The 19145-nt window shown below is 39.7% G+C and overlaps 2 protein-coding genes across 8 annotated transcripts in view; one reads left to right on the top strand and one right to left on the bottom strand.

The window, feature by feature from the left end:
* Window positions 1-19145, top strand: part of FILIP1L (filamin A interacting protein 1 like) — a 212393-nt gene that overhangs the window by 89818 nt on the left and 103430 nt on the right. For all 7 annotated transcript variants that reach the window (XM_075034236.1, XM_075034234.1, XM_075034239.1 and 4 more), the window contains one exon: window positions 9842-9931. Coding sequence is in view for 1 of the 7 variants with exons in the window: in XM_075034239.1 (XP_074890340.1) it covers window positions 9842-9931 (90 nt within the window). In the remaining 6 variants the exon portion in view is untranslated. The remainder of the gene's footprint in view (window positions 1-9841; window positions 9932-19145) is intronic.
* The window catches only part of CMSS1 (cms1 ribosomal small subunit homolog), a 244960-nt gene that overhangs the window by 122632 nt on the left and 103183 nt on the right, over window positions 1-19145 (bottom strand). The window lies entirely within an intron of this gene.

Below are 19145 nucleotides of genomic sequence, written 5' to 3'. Positions count from 1 at the left end.
GCAGCAACCATGGGAGATGAGGAAAAGGCAGGCCTATCTGAAAACAAGACACCCCCCCCCCCCCCCGCCAATTCCCAGGAGGAAACTTAGAGCAAGAATGAAGGAAGATCGCTGACGTTAAAATTACGCACTCTTCTCATGCTGTTAAACCAAAGAGCAACAGTGCATTCAGAAACCCTCTGCATTATCCTGTAGCTGTCTACCTACTTGAGCTCACCAAGGGCTCCCAGGTAGCTAAGCCAGAAAGCTCGAACAGTCAGCAACAACCCTGCAAGGGGCTGTTTTAAGATACAGGCAGACCACCAACGAACCAGGAACAAAGGCTTTGTTTCTGCAAAAGTCCCCACAGAGATAGAGTCTCAAAAGAATTGCAAGAAATCCCAACACAGAGACAGTGTCCGGGCCCTTCTCAAAAGCCAGAGGGAGCCAAAGGAAAGGCTCCGGGCATAGACCTCTGCACTGCTGTTGCACTGCATCACCAGCATGAACCATCTCTCTTTGACACGTGATGCCTTCATAGCACAACCTTTGAGCATCATGCCTATGCCCAAGATCATAATTTTATTCAATTCCAATTGCTCTATTATTTTTTTAAAAAAAAAACAACAAACAAACCCTGAGGTTCCCCATATCCTTCTGGTATCTTGTAACGAGAGATTGCTCAAGTGATGAATGGATACAAAGAACATGCAAAGTCTGAAAGCAGATTTGAAGAAGCATTTCTGTGCACTCTCCCTAGAAGATAAGGTGACAATACCCAATTTAAAGTTTGCTGTAGGCTTCCTATGGTCCTGGTATGACTAATACACCCAGGTATCTTTTACACCAGGAAAGGTCACAGGAAGAAAGGCATACACAGCAAAAATAAAATACTCAATCTTCACTGTTTTGGAGACTTCACAGGGCTTTTTCTGAATATGCAGGACTCTAACGTTGGCCTTTTGCATCCCCCTATGCATGGTGATTTTTGGCCAAATACAAGACAAAAAGTACTGAAGTACCAAGATGACCATACAAAGCATTTGGAGAAAGCTACCTAGCTGCACACAGAAACAAATGGTGACGTGGAGCGTTATCAGACAAGCTGTCTGAAGCTTGACAACAGACCACAAATGCCAACCAAAGAAAAGCCATGTGCAAAAGTCACATAAATCCTTAGGTAAATCTAGATTTAAGTAGCCCAATAAATAAGACCATGAACTATTGTTCTGGCCATTTAACCCACTTAAGTTATTCTGGCTTGGTACACTTGCTGTCGGGCCACCTGAGCCAGGACACTGCTGCTAACATCTGTTTCCTGCCTCTTGGGCCCTTCCTCAATCAGAGCTTCCTCTGGACTCATTTCACCGAGCCAAGGAGCCGGATGGAGCGCTCGCTCTCTCTCTCCGTGGACTGTTTGCTGCTTTGAGCAGCAAAAGGCAACTACAACTTGACATGAACTGCAGAGTGGGCAATGTCCTGCCTCATAAACCTGGAGAAATGAAGGTACAGGTTTTACAGAAGTTGTTTAAAGACAGTTTCTTTCTTGCACATCTACTTCATTTAGTGCCTTGCAGTTTTGAAAAAGAAATTTTTAAGCTTTGATTGATTCATTTTCTAGTTGAAAGTGCAGGAGAAGAGGGGTTTAGGTGAAAAGCAAAAAATCAGTTCTACACTCAAGGCGCTGGCTATTTAGCCAGAATAAAACAAAAGCCAGAAATACCATTTCACTGCTCAAGCTGAAAGACAGCTTCTAGATACACAGCTTACATAAAGGCACGTGTCAAACAATATGCTTGATTTTTGCTTAAACACTGACTCACTGAATAAAATCTACGTTACTCTTATGTAAACAGTTCCTTTAAAAGGAGCAAGATGAAATACAGGCAACATTGAGCTGGACGTGAACTTCTGCCATCCCCATTCAGGCATCTGTGTAATTATAATCATTAACTCCACTAGCATATACTGCAATGTGTGCAAAATGTGCTGCATGTTGCATTAGAGAACTTTTTTTTTTTTAAGATTTTTTTTTATATGTTTATGTTAAGAATTTCATAATCTGGTGCACCTTTTGACACTAGCAGATCATAGGATGAGTTTGTTTTCCTTTAAGATGTGTTTGTAAAATGTAATCAGAAAGCGCATACAGAATTTTATCTCAGCATCAGTATGGCCCTTACTAGAAGTAGTAAAGAGACATACCTTATAGAAATAAGCTGGGGTCTTTTTCTGGTTAATTATTCACTTTGACCATTCTTTTCTCTTAAGGGAATGTTATTTCCAAGAAATGTCACTTATCTAAGTATGAGGGTTGTTTACATTCTACACAAATGTTACACTCTCAAGCTTCCATTTTTTAAAATGTCAAAAAGTAAGGGGGATGATGCTGTGCTTGTAAAAACATTCTTTATTAACAGAATGAGTCTCATGGCATTTTAGGTTTCCCACAGGACATTTTTCTGTCTATCATTTCAGAACTTTTTCCCACACATTGTGTTCCTGATACAGGCTTTGGCAGGTTGCAAGATATGAGCTGGCTGGAAAACGGTAGCTTGTTTTCAGCATAACCTTCTACTGTTAAACATCAAGCGCTTTTTGCACAAGGTAATTCAGACTGAGCAGCACACACACAGAGGATACGACAGTTTTAGCTGAGGAAAGCTGAAGGATGTCAAATACTTTGTGACAGTTTTACAGAGAAAACAAAGGAATCTTGAAAAAATAATCAGCATTTCTTGCAAATTCTACACTGTCTTCATTCTGGTCTCCTAAGAGACACCTGAGAGCATTTGACAGAACACTTTCTAGCAAGTTTAGGGGAACATCAATACAGACACTCTACAAGGAACCTGTAAGTTAAATAACACACATACGCAAATAGCAGAACAAATACTCATCTTCAGGTACAAAAGAGGTCCAGTCAGCCAGCCTACAATAAGGGAATGACCAAGACTTCAAAGTGTTACCAGTGAACATGCTCATGTTTTCTTGATCAGCAAGATGAACTTCCTGACTACCCCATTAATTAATCAATAGGTGAACTGAACATGATGGGAACAGTTGCACCTGCAGCCCAAGGAAGTTTCAAAAGCTGGAGACAGCATCACAAACTTGCCATTTGTATTCTGTAAGCTTCTATCTGTGCAAATACACAAGAAGAAACAGGAGGCTTTACTGACATACAGCAACTGACTCATGGTCCTGTTGCAAAGCTTACTAATGTCGTAACGCTATCATTGCTAAACCCATGAATGTGAAAAAGGCTTTAGCTGATAAAAATCAGAATTCATATAAGGACAGAGAAAGTTTCTAAAGCTGCCTGGACCACAGATATCTAATGGTGCTTTTCATCTAGCATTATGGTCAGCTATCTCTAAGAAGTGTATTTAATGTTTCATAAACATAGAGTTTAAAACAAAAGTGCTTCTAATCAGATCTGGCAGGAAAGGGAGAAATGCATACATAGAATGAGGTAAGTGTGATCTTGCCCAGCTGAAGAACAGGGAATGGCAGGGCTTCAGGCCATGACTCACTCAGACACTAAACAGTAGAGAGCTACAGATAATTCTCAGGTAAACTTTGCATGAGCCACTACGTCATTCTTCTCTACCCTTCCTGCATTAATCATGTCATTAGTAATCTGACGCAGCCCAAGAAGAATGTCTGATTTACAGGGAGCAGAGCAATGCTAACAGAACAAACACTTTGGCAGGTCAAAAAAGGAAAGAGCAACCTAAATTTCATTTTAGTCCAAACCACACCCTAGAAGAACAAGAAAACTAGGAAAAAAGAAAAACAAAACCTGAAAAAGTTATCTTCCCACCGTGAGATTGCATACTTCGTTAGAAGTTCCTGATGAACCAGTTACTGAGAGTACAAATACGAAGGATATGCAAGAGCCCATGGATAAAGAACCAGCCTGAACATGTACCTAAACAAAGCAAAGAGGAAAAAAAACCCCCACGCTTTCTTTTGAATTTTTCATCACAGTTATGCGATTTCCACATTAGTCTAGATGTTTTTAAACATCTTTTATAGCATAGTTGTGAATCAATTGTACAGTGAGTACCAAGTGTACTATTAGGAAAGAGTCATGTCCCAGCCAGGTATCCACCTTACTCCACTAAATTAAAAAGGACAAGGGGAAATACTAGGGCAAGAGAAAAATGTAGAGTTTCAGAATTTCTTTTTAAAATTATTACTCACTCTGGATTGATAGCAGTCTCTTTAATTAATGTGGCTATCATTTAAAATATTGTATATGGCTATTTCACCTTAAACATCTCAAAAAAGTAATGATCTTTTGAAGGAAGCGCAGATCACTTCACTCTGAAACAAATAAAGTACCCTCTAGATTACTTAAAAAGCAGAATGAAATTATCCTTAAGTTTCTTGAAGCAAAGAAAATTACCTCCCAAAACATGCAAGGGGTGCAGGTAGCAGCAGCAACTGCATTAAAAAAAGTCCACAAGAGCCATTTCACAGTAGCAGTTCTCAGAAGAGCATCCACAGCAAATGTGGGTTTTGTTGAGGTTCTCATGACTTCATCTGCTTCTAAGTCCTCCTAAGTAAGCTGCCTATTTTCTTAATGTTTCCTTCCCATAGAACACTCCCTTTTCCCTCACTTTCCTCTCATTTTATCTTAGCGCCAATCCTGTGAACTGCCAAATTGATTTCTTAGCTTCATGACTTTAAACCACAGGGTTGTAGGTCTACTTTCCAACAGAAGGCAAAGCTCTAGAAATTGAAAAGCAAAGTCAGAAAAAACTGTTTTATCTCCTCCTTTTCTTCTTTGTCTTTGGCCCACTACAATGGCTGCACGTGAGCTACTAATACCTAAATGTGTCACCTCGGTTAAAAACAGCTAATTGTTTTGTTCTTACTGATTATTCATGGCATCCTTTTCTCAATATTAAAAGTAGCATACAAAATATTACCAATTTTATAGCTAAAATGTTAAGACAATACATCAAAAATATTAGTGGAATGCAAAATAACAAAGGAAGTACAACATTTATCTTCTGATACCCATTTAGAAAGCCTCTCCATTGTGTCATGACAGCAGGCCTAAATCTCTCATTAAAATTTAAATCAAGATGTTTTGAAGGTTTTTTCAACTTATGTAAATAGGCGTGTCCCTTTCCTGGCTTCTTGCTTTAAGGCCAACATTGACTTGAGAGAAGCAAAAAACTGTTTTGTCCCTGATAGTTGTTCAATGTAATATGCAGAAAACCACTAGTAATCTGAAATCCAAAATAGGCAGTAATCTGCTTTATAACTATTGCCTTTCTCATCAGTTTTTTGAAGGTCAGCTAAAGACTATTTGGGTAACAGTGAAAAATCTCTCAGGAGAGTCCCAGTGTAGATAAACAGGGCTTGCCAGAAAACAGTAGGTTGGTAAGAGTGATCTGTTTCTGCTTCATTCAGCAAAGGCGTTAAGAACAGTTTCACAACTTTGGTTTATTTTGGGAGGAGTGGGGGTGTCTGGTTTGTTCTTTTTTAACTTAAGACCTTCTGAAATCGAAGAAAAGATTTAGAGATACAATGCCAACAGCTTAATGCATAATGTATAGTGTATATGAGCATCCTGGGGGAAACCTGCACTCTGATAAACAACAGATTCCATCTTTCCCTGCCCTGAGGAGTGTAAACCAGGCTCACAGTTTACACCTAATCTAATGGTGGCTTTCAAAACAAACACTTCAGACATATCTAGCACATACTCCTCTTCCCACTCTGCATCCAAAACTTTCTCCTGAAAAAAAGGCCTTTCTCCCTGACAAAGACTTCAAGGATATCTTCCAAATCTGCTGATGGCTTGCATTACATAGTACACCTAAGAATTTTAAACTGACCTTTGTCCCCTCCGAGAGGGCCGTCAGTCTGTTCCAAATGACCCACGCACACTCAGCAGAAAGCCAAAGCTCCCAGAAACTCTTTCAAATACATACTGTATCTTTCCCATGGGGTGAGACTGCGTGTGCCTCTACGCGCACACGAAAGGGTGAAAAGAGCTTTCCACACTCTTGAACACCCCACAGCAGGCATCTGGTCCAGAGAGGTCTTTCCCTATTCCTTGCTCTGTGGCACTGCTTCCTTCCATGTCCACGTCTAAAAAGGATCTCAAAAATTTACTCACAACTTGGAATTAACGTGCATGTGCACTGTGCCAGCACAGGCTGTAGAAAGGCAAGGAGGAGGAACACCCACAACCCACTTAAGCTGCACACCTACTCTAGCGAGGCTCCTGGGATGGGAACACACGGTATAAATACCTCCCCCAGGAAGCTGCTCTTTCCCAAAGGAGCACGCAGTGGAGCTTGCACAGCTGTTATATGTCCCATGCAAATGCAGAGTCTTCTGGTGGCGGGAATTGAATTTGATACCTTCTGCCAACTTAAAAATCTATCTCTAGTGAGGAAAAACAAAAACAAAGAAACAAAACAGACAATGGCTATAGAGACTCCAGAGGACTGTAATGACTATAACAAAAGGCAATGGCAGTAGTGTGACACGGGCTTAATTCGTCAAAAAACAGGCTGAAATGACTCAGCTGCAGAATCAAATTCCAGCAGGATTGCCTTAAATCTCCTTCAGAGATTGCAGGCCTTCGCAGAGTTTGTATTCAAGTTCTCTTGGGACCACTAAAAACGAAGCTCTTTTTACCTCTTGATCAGAAGGGCACCCTACCAAAGCAGGGCAGCATCGCTATCCCCTTTTAGCAGAACAGAAACAGGCTCAGAAGCATCAAGCTGTACCCTCTTAATGAAGGGCAGCAAGTCAGAGCAGAGCACAAACAACTCCTACCAAACTGCCACTGGTGCAATGCAAATGGTTTTCTTAAAGTGATTGTAAAACTATGGTAAGATAATGCAACCGAAGTTTGCACAACTACTGCTAAAAGAGCATATAAACAGGCTATCAGTGTGAAGAGAAGGGACAACACTGGAGTGACTTAGGTATTTTATCCCATTCATTCAAGGGAAGGCATGTCTAACCATCTTAAAGCCTCAGTCCTTCAAAACACTACCTTTGCCACTATTAGGAAGCAGGACTTTCATGCACCCTATATACTTCAATATTTCAGCTTGTTTATTAATGCATATGTAGGTGTCATTCCAAGTATGTAAGAGACAGCAGTGTGATGTGATTTTGAGCATTTCTTCATTCACGTGTAACTACTCACAAAATTGACACCTTCAACCCATCTATGCCACCAGGCCTTCTCTCAATTATCCACCTTAAATAGCTCAGTAATACAAAGACTAAAACATGAATTCAACAAAAATCTCAATTCCTTAGTTACAATGATTATTACCCCCCCCCCAAAATCAATTAAGAAGTCCTACTCTTTTCACTAACAAATCCACAGATTTTCAAACAGAGCTTTCTAAGCAGCAAAACATTGTCTTCCTTGATGTTCCATGTGCACCGTGGAACAGCCTTTGAAGGGGACAGTCACAACAGTTTGATTTTAGTTCCTTTCAGGTTACCCAGTCAGGTGCCAAATTCTTTTATATATTTGACGGGGAGGTCAATGCCTATAAGAGTGCTTCAGCTGGACGCCTGAAGATGAAGGAGAAAGACCAGAATACACTGAGATCAAAAAAAGGACAGTCATGGACCTGGCAGGAATTATGAGCTGAAGAGAAAAGAAACCCACCACATTTTGGACAGGGGTGAGACATGGAACAGACCTCTCTACAGTTGCCAGAAAAGCAACAGAGTGTCAAAAATTAAACTTGCTGCAAACCATTACTCAAAGAGTGACTCAAAATAGTAAAGAGCTATTTGGTTCTTAAATAAAGTACTATGACAATGTGTCAAGAAGCATTACATTATCTTCTTATGACTTAAGTATTTGTGAAAGCTATGTAAAAACCTTCCTTTTTCCCTGCTTGGAGGGCTCAATACTAGCAAGAAATCCCTGAGATCCTGCAATCATCTCCTTGGGGATTTAGCATATTGGACAAGTCACTGGTCTTAACAAGTGCACCAATTCACTTCTAGTATTGTCTTAATATCCCTCGCTCTGACTAAAACCAAAAAAGGACCATAAAGATCTAATTGTGCTATACTGAAAATTAGGAAAAGATTTTTTTCTCTTCTTTGAAGCAGAAGCACAGAATTTCCTTACATACATCTTGTTATTAGTCAAAAGTAACTCAGTATACTTTGAAGAAAAACAAATAACGCATTTGACTTGATTGTTACATGAAAACAAGTTGATCAAATGCTTTGTGATAAATCACCTTGAAAACTCAAGGACACAGACTGATAGATCGACACCCTTTGCCATATCTTACATCGCTAGATGATTTTGTAAGGCGCATATTTACACAGCACTTCACAGAAACTTTCCTAAGAGAGTCAAATTGTTTTAACCAACAATTAGTAAAACGGGATTCTGGTTTTATCTCTCTCCGGTGACTTCATCAGTAACTGTTCAGTAAGTAATTACAGGTTTTTCAAAACGGTAGCCCTTTTTGACTTTAGAGACTAAATCCCACGCTTCACCATCAAAAATTAGAAGCTTAAATCAGAAAGCCACTACAGATCCAGAAATCTACCACCTGTAATGTTAAAAATCAAAAATACATAAAATGTAAGTGAGAACATAGGGCATCTGTAGTTTTAAAAACTCCAAAATGCTTCTTTTGTTAAGAGGCATTATTATGGCCATTATAGTATTTGTTATCTTATTATAGTACCTAATAGAAAAGTGATCAAATGGCACATTACCTGAAAAAGTATGAGGAAGACTATCATGGGAGTACTTGAGATTACCTGACACTGACATGGGAGAGGAGACAATTCGTCACGTCCAAAAAGCAGTGGGAAATCAACACAGTCTAGCAGAAGTTTAGAAATCTAAGAGTTCAAGAAAGAGTTATCCAGAACACATGAGCTAACCCAGACTAACTGGTGCCTTCTCCCTCTACTCTGTCATTATCCATCAGTAATAGGTGGTTTAATACTAGAAATATATTATGTGGTTTTCACTCTTGGCAATAACTTCCAGAAACAGCAGGCAAATATAAAATATAATTCAGTTTGAAACAACTGTGTGTGTATATTAAATTAGTTGCTACCACCAAATAACAAAAAATGCCTTCCTGTGTCCAAAGAATTCCATTTTCCTTCCCTTTCTCTTCTGTTACATCCTTGGATCATCTTCTAAAAACACAGATCATACTTGTTTCATTTCTCAGCATGTGATAGGGCTGAGTTCAGTTTCACTCAGGTCTTCCTCCCAGTAGCCTGCCTTCATGTCCTCCTGCACTTCACCTGAGCTCCTTGGTCACATCTCCGTAAAAAAGACAAACTCTTGCTAGTATACCATTCAACACCAATAGCATGGCATTCCTTCCCCTCCTGTAGCTGCCTGGCTGTGGGCTACACTCTTCAAAGGGTCCTTCAAGACTGGTGACCTAGCTTCACAAACCAGTGGATTCCCAAACATGAAATTCTCTGTGTAAGTTCTAGCAGCTAGAATTTGCTCACTCCCTACCAATGCAAATGAATATTTTTTGAAACTATAGGAGAATACAGAAAAAAGTACAGAGGAAACAAGTCTTTAAATGAAAAATCAGATATTAAATAGCAGTGCTTTAATTTAATATTCTTACAAGCATCTGCAAGACTTCATAACAGTTAATGAGAAGAGCGTATTATTAATGTGCAGCTTCTTGAATGGTAGAATCTTTACTGGATCTAGTCTAAGCCTTAAATTATTTTACAAGAATTTATCAAGTTAATGCTGAAATAAGGTTCTCTGAAGTCAAAAGAAATCTCTCAAGCAATATTCACTTCTGCTTGTAAAAAAAAAATCATAATTGACTTTTGAATTTTATTGCAGATTCATACTACAGGAGAGACTATTCTGGACACAACTAAGAGGAAATTTAGGGAAAATATCCCTAAATATCATCAGAAGAGCTCTGAACCGGTAGGAATTATTTTTATTTGCACGTTTTTAAGTGTGTGCTACTGAAAAATAAAAATAAAATACAAGCTCATTTCTGATGTATGAATTTTTAAATAGGATGAAAATGATAGGAACCTGTAAGTATAGGACACTTTTTGCAGATAACTTGGTAGACTGACTAGTGAAAAATGCTAAATCTTTTAAAAAACAAACCATTCCTACTTTCTTGGCAAAAACTTGGAAGACTTTCTCACACTTCCTACACACAGCAGGCATTGCTCCATTTAGCCCATTCTTTTAAATTCCAAGTCACCGAATGCAGCGAGGAAAAAAACTGGGATTTTTTTCTGCTTACTATGGAACTCTCCTAGTTGATTAAATTAATTAATTAAAAGCTTGTTAGATATCAAATCTCTTTGAATGTAAAGTAAATGTGAAAAACATATTTTAAGTAGATTTGTATTTCTCCTGTACCACTTTTTCAGGTCAAAGCCCCCCTTAAAAATAGTAAACAAAACTATCAAAAAAGTATGTGAAGCCTCCAGATGTTTCAGTAGGTTCATATAGCCAGCACTATCATTATATTAAATGAGTACAGTGGTTAACTCATCTGCTTTTGCCATTTGCACACTAGAACAACAAGCAATGGGTTTTTTGGACTGAAATAATGTTTCTGTAAACACATTCTGGAATTTCACTGTTCCATTTAAATTAATATGGATCTTACGGTAAGTGGCCCTGGGAGAAAGCGCATTTCTGATGTCTTTGCATGAAACATACCTTCCTGAAACACTTCCTGTCTCGCACCCGTTTTTGGATATTATCACTGTTGTCTGACAAGAATGAGGTCAGCTAGGATTGTAGCAATACTTTAGAGCAGCTGTCAGGCATTTCTTTGAAACTCCACAAGCCTTTAACTCCTTAATTGCCTCACCACAACAGGCATTGTAGTCTTGCAGGAACACTGGAAGAATGACGACTTTTCAGGGTGCCATCCACTGAGCAGTCTCAAAGTGCTTAACTGAGGGAAATAAAAGACTAAGCTTTTCAGGTGAGCAAAAATGAGAAAGATCATGAACGGGCCACGTGATGTGGAATTGAGAAGCGTTACCACGTTTGTAGCAGCCAGGCCCAAAGAGAGCTGGTGAGGCAAGACTACATCATTTATGCAGAAGAAGGAGAGGCATTGTGCTTTAAAAACAGCAGAGACAGACAGCCAGATTTAAAATAGTAAGGTTTATCAGCACTCTCCCACTGAGACACACTTGGCTGACACTCAGCAAATTAAACTCTCCAGTTGTTCAGTAGGACCAATAAAGCTGAACTGAACCTGTATAAGCAGCAGAGAGTACTCTGAATTTGCACAGAACATACTTATAATGCAACACAACGAACTTCCATCCCCACCACCCTCACAAAACCTTCCTGATGTGGACTGTCAGAAACCTTTTTAATTCATTTATGAAGCTGTATTAACACAACCACCAGCACGAGCTCTGTGTATGAATGAATCTTTCAGTAACAAAAATTTGATCTGTATCAATCATGCCCATATTTCCACTAAATGAGCCAAAACTTGCACCCATGTTACATTGGCTGTGGGAGGACAGAGCCATCCGTAATGATGCAGACTGATAATATCTGGCATACAAGCTTTACTTGTATAAAAGTTAACATGTTGAATTTCTTTTAATAGAGTAGAAAAGTTCTACTCATGGTGTAAATTTATTCTGTATCAGTGCACTGAACTGCATGGTCACCATTTACATTTGAGAAGCTTTGAGATGACACAGACTTAACCGCATCACCAAACCAAAGTGTCTTTGTTGCTTTCTGACGCACTGTGTAAGAGCTGTTGAGGGGACAAGGAGAACAGCTCTGCGCCACACCACAATCTCTCCAACTCAGGCACCAGAAGAGGCTGTGAGAAAACAGCAACTGGGAGTGCCAAGTATGTTCTAAAAACACTCAGTTATGAGACTGATGAGAGACAAAGAGACTGATCATGCAGCATGAAAATGTCCTGATAAGATGCGATTTCCATGGCTTCTTACTTTCCTTTCTTACTCTGTGTTCACAGGTGTCACGCACATCCTCCCCCTTTTGTATAGTGAACCTCTTTTTTACATCTGGTTTCAAGGATAGTGGGATGATTTTGTGACTTAAACCATTAGTTACAAGATCAAGGTTGGCATCATTTTAAAAGACCAGCGTTCCTCCTTAGGCTGCCTACTGCTCACGCTTTGCAGGCTTTTAGCAGCAAGCAACTTAGCTCATCTGTTATCGCACTGGAACACTTCAGAGTGCATACCAGATTTAAGAAAGCATTTACAAACTCAACTTGAAAAAAAAAGAAGTAATAATAAAAAACTCTTTCACAAAACTGATTCCATCTTGCAAAAAATCTCTGTATGCCTTTGGCTGCTTCTGTTCCCACCTGAGGTAGGGTGTATCCACATGTAATATATTATACATGTGCGTGCAGGTCTGCGGGGCAACCCTCTGTGCTTCCTTCCAAATGGCAACTTTTCAAAAAGCAGTTGCCGCTGTGTACCTTATTGTGTACAGTAACTCAAGCTAAAGGCTGAGAAGCGAGTCAATACGCAAGAAATTAGCTCAGTTTTGCCTACAGTAAAAACCAAGCAAAACACAAACGCAAAAGTAAGCAATTTCCAACCACTTCACCTGGCTCAAGAATCAAACTACAGCCTCATAACACTGTACCAAGATGTGCTGCAATAAATACTACACTGCTCTAAACTGAAGAGATTGTTAATGTCAACCTGGCATCATCATTGTCAGCAGAAGATCTCTTCCTGCCCCCTTTCCTTTTTTTAAACTAGCCAGGTCTCAGTGTCGAACTATAGGTTGTCTGGAAGTTCTGTTTGCACCTGGCAAAGGACAGTCTGTTTTTTTGGATGAGTTAAAGCCAGATAACCAGCAATACTGAACAAGTAGCTCCTTTATAAAATCCCATGATTCTGCAGTTATGGACAACTAATGGAAAAGGGCTGAAAGCTGAACTTAGTGTAACAGACATGGTATGAAACAAGTTGGGTTTTTCCCCCCCAAGCCAAAAACAAAAACATCAGATCCATGCAGCACATTAGAACACTATATTTAAAGGCCTAAGGAGCCACAGAAAATAAAGCAAGATGGCTAGGGTATGCTTCTTTTAAGCTGGTATCATTACATGGCATCGCATTAACAGGACTGGGTTTTTATTTTGTTTATTTTTGGCTAGATTTTACAATACATTATTTACCGCAAGGAAGAGACAGATGAACTTGAGTAAGAAAAAACAGCTGTTCCCAGTAAAGAATTTCCAAATTAATTGATTGTTACATACATTTTAAGTCAATATTTTAATGGGTAGAACAATTTTGTGTCAAAAATCAGGTAAGTTTTGTGGAAAGCAAAAGAGAAAGTAAGGAATAACACTGTATTCAGCTATTTCTGGCATCTGACCACAACCAGTACCTCTGCCACAAGAAGGTACATGAGTTGACAAAGCTCAACTAAGAACTAGGCAAAAATATTATCTCTAGCTAAATGGGCAAAATTGTCCATTTTCATAGACTTTTCCCCTCCCTCCTGTTCTAAGCTGAAGATAGTATATTTCTGCAAATGAGATGATGGAGCAAGACCTACAGGCAAGCCGGCAGAGCACACAGGTAACAGGGAATGTACAGCATAAGAGTCCCACAGCTTCTAGCCAGCATTTTTAAGTTGTCAGATGTCATCTTCTAGTCTGAATTTCTGAACAGGTATTAAAAATTCATTTAGGAAAAAATTATTTCAGAAACATTGTGCAAAGGCCAAAACCTTCCTGACTTTGCAGCTCCAGAAACCTAAAGGAACCAACTTTTGAGAAGTATACCTTTACCAGTAATTCTGTCTTTGTTGTTTTAGTGTAAGGGTACACCCACCATAAAGTCAATGCCTTGCAGCTTCTATTAGCTTACATCCCCCACTTCAGAGGGCAAACAAGACTTACTAAATCTTAGGAATCAAGAAAATATTTCCCAAAGCCAAAAATTAAAGTATGTATACCATTGTTTGTATTTGGTTTTCAGTTGCCCTCAATTTCCTTCTTTTTCCATAGCTATAATGAGTAGAGTAAATATAAATTTACCGGGTTTTATATATACATTATACAATACATTTAAAAAAAAAAAAGAGGGAACTAATTAAATGATAACAGACCAGAAACATTTCGGTTTTGAAACAGTTTGAAAAGCTACCATGTTCCTGCAGGCTCACACAACAACTCAAATTGGTTTGTTCTGTACACATTGGCACCTAACTGTTCAGATAGAAGCAACGTGTTCTTCAGGGACAAATTATATTTGATGAAGTGGGGACAAATTGTCCAATCTTACAGGCAGTTTAAATTATTAATTTTAGCTTTTACTTACTGATGAATCATTGACTTAACCTTAATGTAGCTTTAAGTGCCTATAATAGGCCTTTTCATGTGCCTATTGTAAGGCTTACACACAAGTACCTCAGTGTTAAAGGGGAAAGGGGTGAGGGAGAGGAGACCAAGGGAAGCTGGTTAGGAAGATCTAAGAGATGCCACACTTTGTGCCGAAAATCCAGTCTGAGAGAAACAAAAGAAAATACAAGACACTAACAGCTACAGCTACTTACTCTGATACATGCAAGTTGATTTAAAACATTCACAGCAGACAGTATCACAATACCTATCCTAAAACACTTGTAGTTTAAGTATGCAAATGTTCACCAGTTCACTCAGCTGAACAAAAGCAGACAGTAGCAAGAAGGAAGCCTGAATAGTTTTGCCAAAGCTAACAGGAAAGCAACCCCTTACAGCTTGGGTGCAGGTTCCGCTCTGGAAATCTAAGGACCAGGAAATATAAACGAGCGAAAAGCTTCACAAAGTCTTATGAGGACTGCAAAATAATTTCCAAAGGAATGCAGAGGAAGTCTCATCCCTTGTGATACCTAAAACGAGGTGCAACAAAATAGTGTAAAGTAGCCCAAGGAAAAAACTAGAACTGGCAAGTTGACAGGCTATATAGAATACATTTTTTCTTGCATCTCTGACTTTTATTAACATTTTTGTGGCTCTTGAGGCAGCAAGGTACGAGCTTCGGTTTATACTCCATAAACACAAGCCAAAAGCCTCCTACGGTTCCATTTGGTAACGTCAGCTTAACATGCTCAAATACACACAGACTTCTGACAATGAGTCAAGTTCCCGCTCAAACGTAAATTATGCCAAAAACCGCCTAAGATTATTTCAACTAATAAACACTTGGTTAAAAAACATGTCAAATCAACTTGGTCTTTACATCAATTTAATTGCCTCTTACCACAACCATTGCCTAAGCCATAGTATGCTGCAGGAAGCACCGAAAGATAAAGGCGATTGAAAACATTCTCACAGCGCTCCTCTGACTGTCATCGCTTCTGTGGTTGCACAAAGCTGAGGAGTCTGCACTAGGAAAAGAGATTCTCTAGCAATCAGGCTTATGTTGTGAAAATCATTTTAAGGATGTCAACATCCTGATGCCTGAAGACTAGAATTTGGGACAAATACTGCACCAAAATGAAGTTCTTAAAGGAAAGGTCAAAATTTTGTATCTTGTCATGGTACACAGTTTCAAAGTCCTCTCAAAATGTTGTCCCTTGAGTCAGCCTTCATAGTATCATTCTTATAAAAGACATCACTTCACGAGAAATACAATACTTGAAAATATGCATAACGTTACCCCAAGTTTATACAGATGCTGTTCATTAGCATATTCATTCTCTTTATAAAACTGTGACATTTGGACTTCAGATTTTTCCAAATTCCTTTCCAACTCCCCTACTGAGTTGGTATATCGAGCATTAAAAAGACAACCAAAGCAAAAAAAAAAATTCAACACAAGGACACAACCAAAGTGCAAAGTAACTTGTGACAAGTTGGATTTACAGATGCTAAATCGTCTTCTCCAAATGACTGTTCTTTCCAGAATTTCGTATGTAGTTACAGTAACACCGAAGGCAGAGCTGGTGTGGTTAGTTCTTGCCCAAGAAGCCTTTCAATGTAAGTAGCATCTCTAACAGACCACTCTGACAAGCGACTAGAGAAAAGCAAAGCAAATTTCTACCAGGCAGACCGAAGGAATGCAGCAGAAATGCATTTGTCAGTCAAAACATTGATTGAAATAGCATCACCAGCAGCAGTTATAGCATGGAGAAAAAGACTGAAATCTCCTAGGGAGTACTCTACCGCACTAAAAGCTGATTTTTCTGATTAGGACCGAGCCACATTTGAGAGGCTAAGCTGAAGTGCACCTTTTCCATAAGAGCAAGCCTTCTTCCTCCACAACTACCACGCTGAGGCTAGCCATGGACAAATAAATACTAAATTAACTCAAAACAGTTCAGAGACAAAACTTCTTAAAGACAACCCAGTTCAACTGAAAACACATGTATCTGAACATAATGTCCTGCCTCCATATGTATTTCCTCTTACAGAATGGTGACATGAGCTAAAATTTCACTCTCACTGTGAGATCTCTTGAAGACTCATGGCAAGATGAATCGCTATTCTCAATGGAAATAATGACTTGTGACAGCTGTAACTTCTGATATATGAAGTATCACATGGGCAAAGTTAGCTTGACTCCCTGCTGTAAATAATTAGTGGATTGCAACAAAATTTATTTCACTACCTAGCTTTAAAAGGTACTGGAGAATTAATAGTCTAGAGTCTCACCCATGCTACAGGACAAACGCATGAGGAAAGCCAGAGGTTGAACTAGTTCCAAAACTTTCTGACGTGGGCCAAAAGCAGATGCTTGGACAAAGAGAGCAACAGGAGCATCAACAGAATGATCCTTCTCCTAGCATGCCCTCAGCTGCCATTCAAGGATTTAAGCTGCCTCTAGAACATCCTGATAAACTACCACAACCAAACTAATCCTCTTTTAATCTCACTGAATGCATTAACACCTCTGGCCTTGGTGATATCCTATGGCACTGACCAATACAGTTTGACTGTGTGCTGTGCAATGAAGTACTTTGTTTCAATTTTGTGGCAAAGTGATTCACTGAGTGTCCACCGATTATCATGCTATGAGAAAATAATTATTGCCATTTTCTTCATGTGTGCTGCTCAGGATATCTGAGTCCTGAATCAGATGCCTCTTACACATTTTCTTTCCTATTTGAACAGCCATGGTCTAGTAGTCCTAGGAGACAAACCATAGGTAATCTGGTGCTACCTTACATTTTTTGAAGACAGGGAATCAACTGCATCCAACACCCAAAATATATTTGCATGAAGGCATAATGATTCTTTCCAGTTTAGCTTACTTTAGCTTACTTGCTTTGTTAAACCTGTCTGCTTTCCAACCGGTGCTAGAGCCTGAGCTGAAGTATTCCCAGAACAACGGAGAGGGATCCCCCACAAGCCCTCCTTGCTGAGTAACACTTGCTAATAACTACCTCAGGACTTTTTCTTTGAGATATCACCAGAAGCACCTAATTAAATAGGCTGATAAGCCACCTATTTTAATAATTTTCCTGCTACAACTCTGACATCAATTCTGCAGGGCTTCAGCAAAACCAATTCTCGTATGTTGCACTGAACAAGCAGTTCAACATCTTTGAGAAGCCACACTGATTCCTTTGGGAAGGAAGAATGCAGAAGAGGGAAGGAAGGAGTTTTCATACCTCAGTGCTTAGGTACTTAACCGACCAGTCTCTTCAGTTTCCTGCTACACCTCATGGAGAAAGCAGGGCTTCTCCTGAGCAGGAATCCAGCCTTGGACTTGTGGAAGTGCCCTCTGATAGCTCCAACCCTCTTCATTGCCTACAGCCAGCTACGCTAAGCATGTATGCACAGCTAGCATGAAAACTTTCCTGCACAGTCCTCTGCATATCTGAAAGCAAACATTCATATTAAGATACCCGATTCTGGACAAAGAATCATCCTTTTTACAAGGTGTCATGGTCTCAGCCATTACAATTTTTCCCTCACAGTGGAGTAAGTTTGCATATGTATATATTTACACATTTAAAAAGATACATGTATTTTACATATGTAAATACATAGGAGCCTTATCTGTGTCCCACAGTAGGGCACAGCATTATTCACAGGCTTCCAGATGCTCTGTCCAGTTCAACCTGCACGCGTACCTTCCGTAAAACAGAGCTGACACACCAACGCTGGCAGCCACTTCCCCAAAACTGTCGTATACATCTTTTGCCAAGGGCTTCTTTCCTCCCTCCTGGCAGACTCTCCTGCCCCTTCATCCTTCCAGGCAGTCCTGCTGGCCCCAAGGCAGCTGGTTCGCAGGTGCAGAGGTGCTCTGCACTCCAGCACACAGCGGCAAACTCGGAGCCAGGCAGGGCTGCCCACCGCGGGGTAGGGGACACGGCAAGAGCCCACGGCACCCCTAGGACCAGCGCTGGCAAGCACCACAGCTCCAGTGGTTAGACACGGGCCGAAACGCTGCCTTTGTTGTACCTGCCAAGCCGGGGAGCAGATGACCAGGGTCCAAGCTTAACAAGGCAGCTGCAAATTCGACAAAGCTATTTCTTACAAGTATTGTACAAGCCCTTTGGGAAGGCGGCTTTAAATCTCCACAGGGTTACGTCTTGCACAGGTGGCCTGTATAACTTCACAGGATCCTGTTCTTAATATTTTTTTCAAAGCTTGCTCACTACATTTATTACTGTAGTTCTGACTAAGCCTCCAAACTATTTTTACAGGCCCTGAACAATAGTAATCATTTAGGATCAAGTTCAACTTGCTAAACTGAATTATATCTAGTCCAGATCCTTAAAACCCCACATCTCTGACAAATCCTGTTGATCACAGAACATAAAGGGTATCAATTGGGATAACATTGGTTTAAGAGATATATGAAGAACACCACAAGAACAAGAATTTGCCGTAAGGCTTTTTCATCATTTAGACCCTGAAGAACTGCAGTGCATTCTAACACCCTCTTAGCAACAACCTCCTTTTGAAACACACAATGCAGATGCAGTAAGGTAAAGACGATCAGGTTTCTGAACGATCACTCTTGTCAATTTCTTCAATGGCAATTAAGAACCCTGTCTAGGACCTAACAGGACATTAAGAACTTGCAAATATCATTCTTCAAATAAACCAACACTAAAACTAGAACATATATTTGCAAAAGGCTATTTTCAAGACTGAAGATTTTACTTAACTCCCTTGATGGGCAGCAGAAATAAATTCTTTTGA

This window comes from Buteo buteo, chromosome 8 (assembly GCF_964188355.1).
Source record: "Buteo buteo chromosome 8, bButBut1.hap1.1, whole genome shotgun sequence".
NCBI lineage: Eukaryota > Metazoa > Chordata > Aves > Accipitriformes > Accipitridae > Buteo > Buteo buteo.
This window is presented reverse-complemented; position numbering and strand designations above follow the sequence as displayed.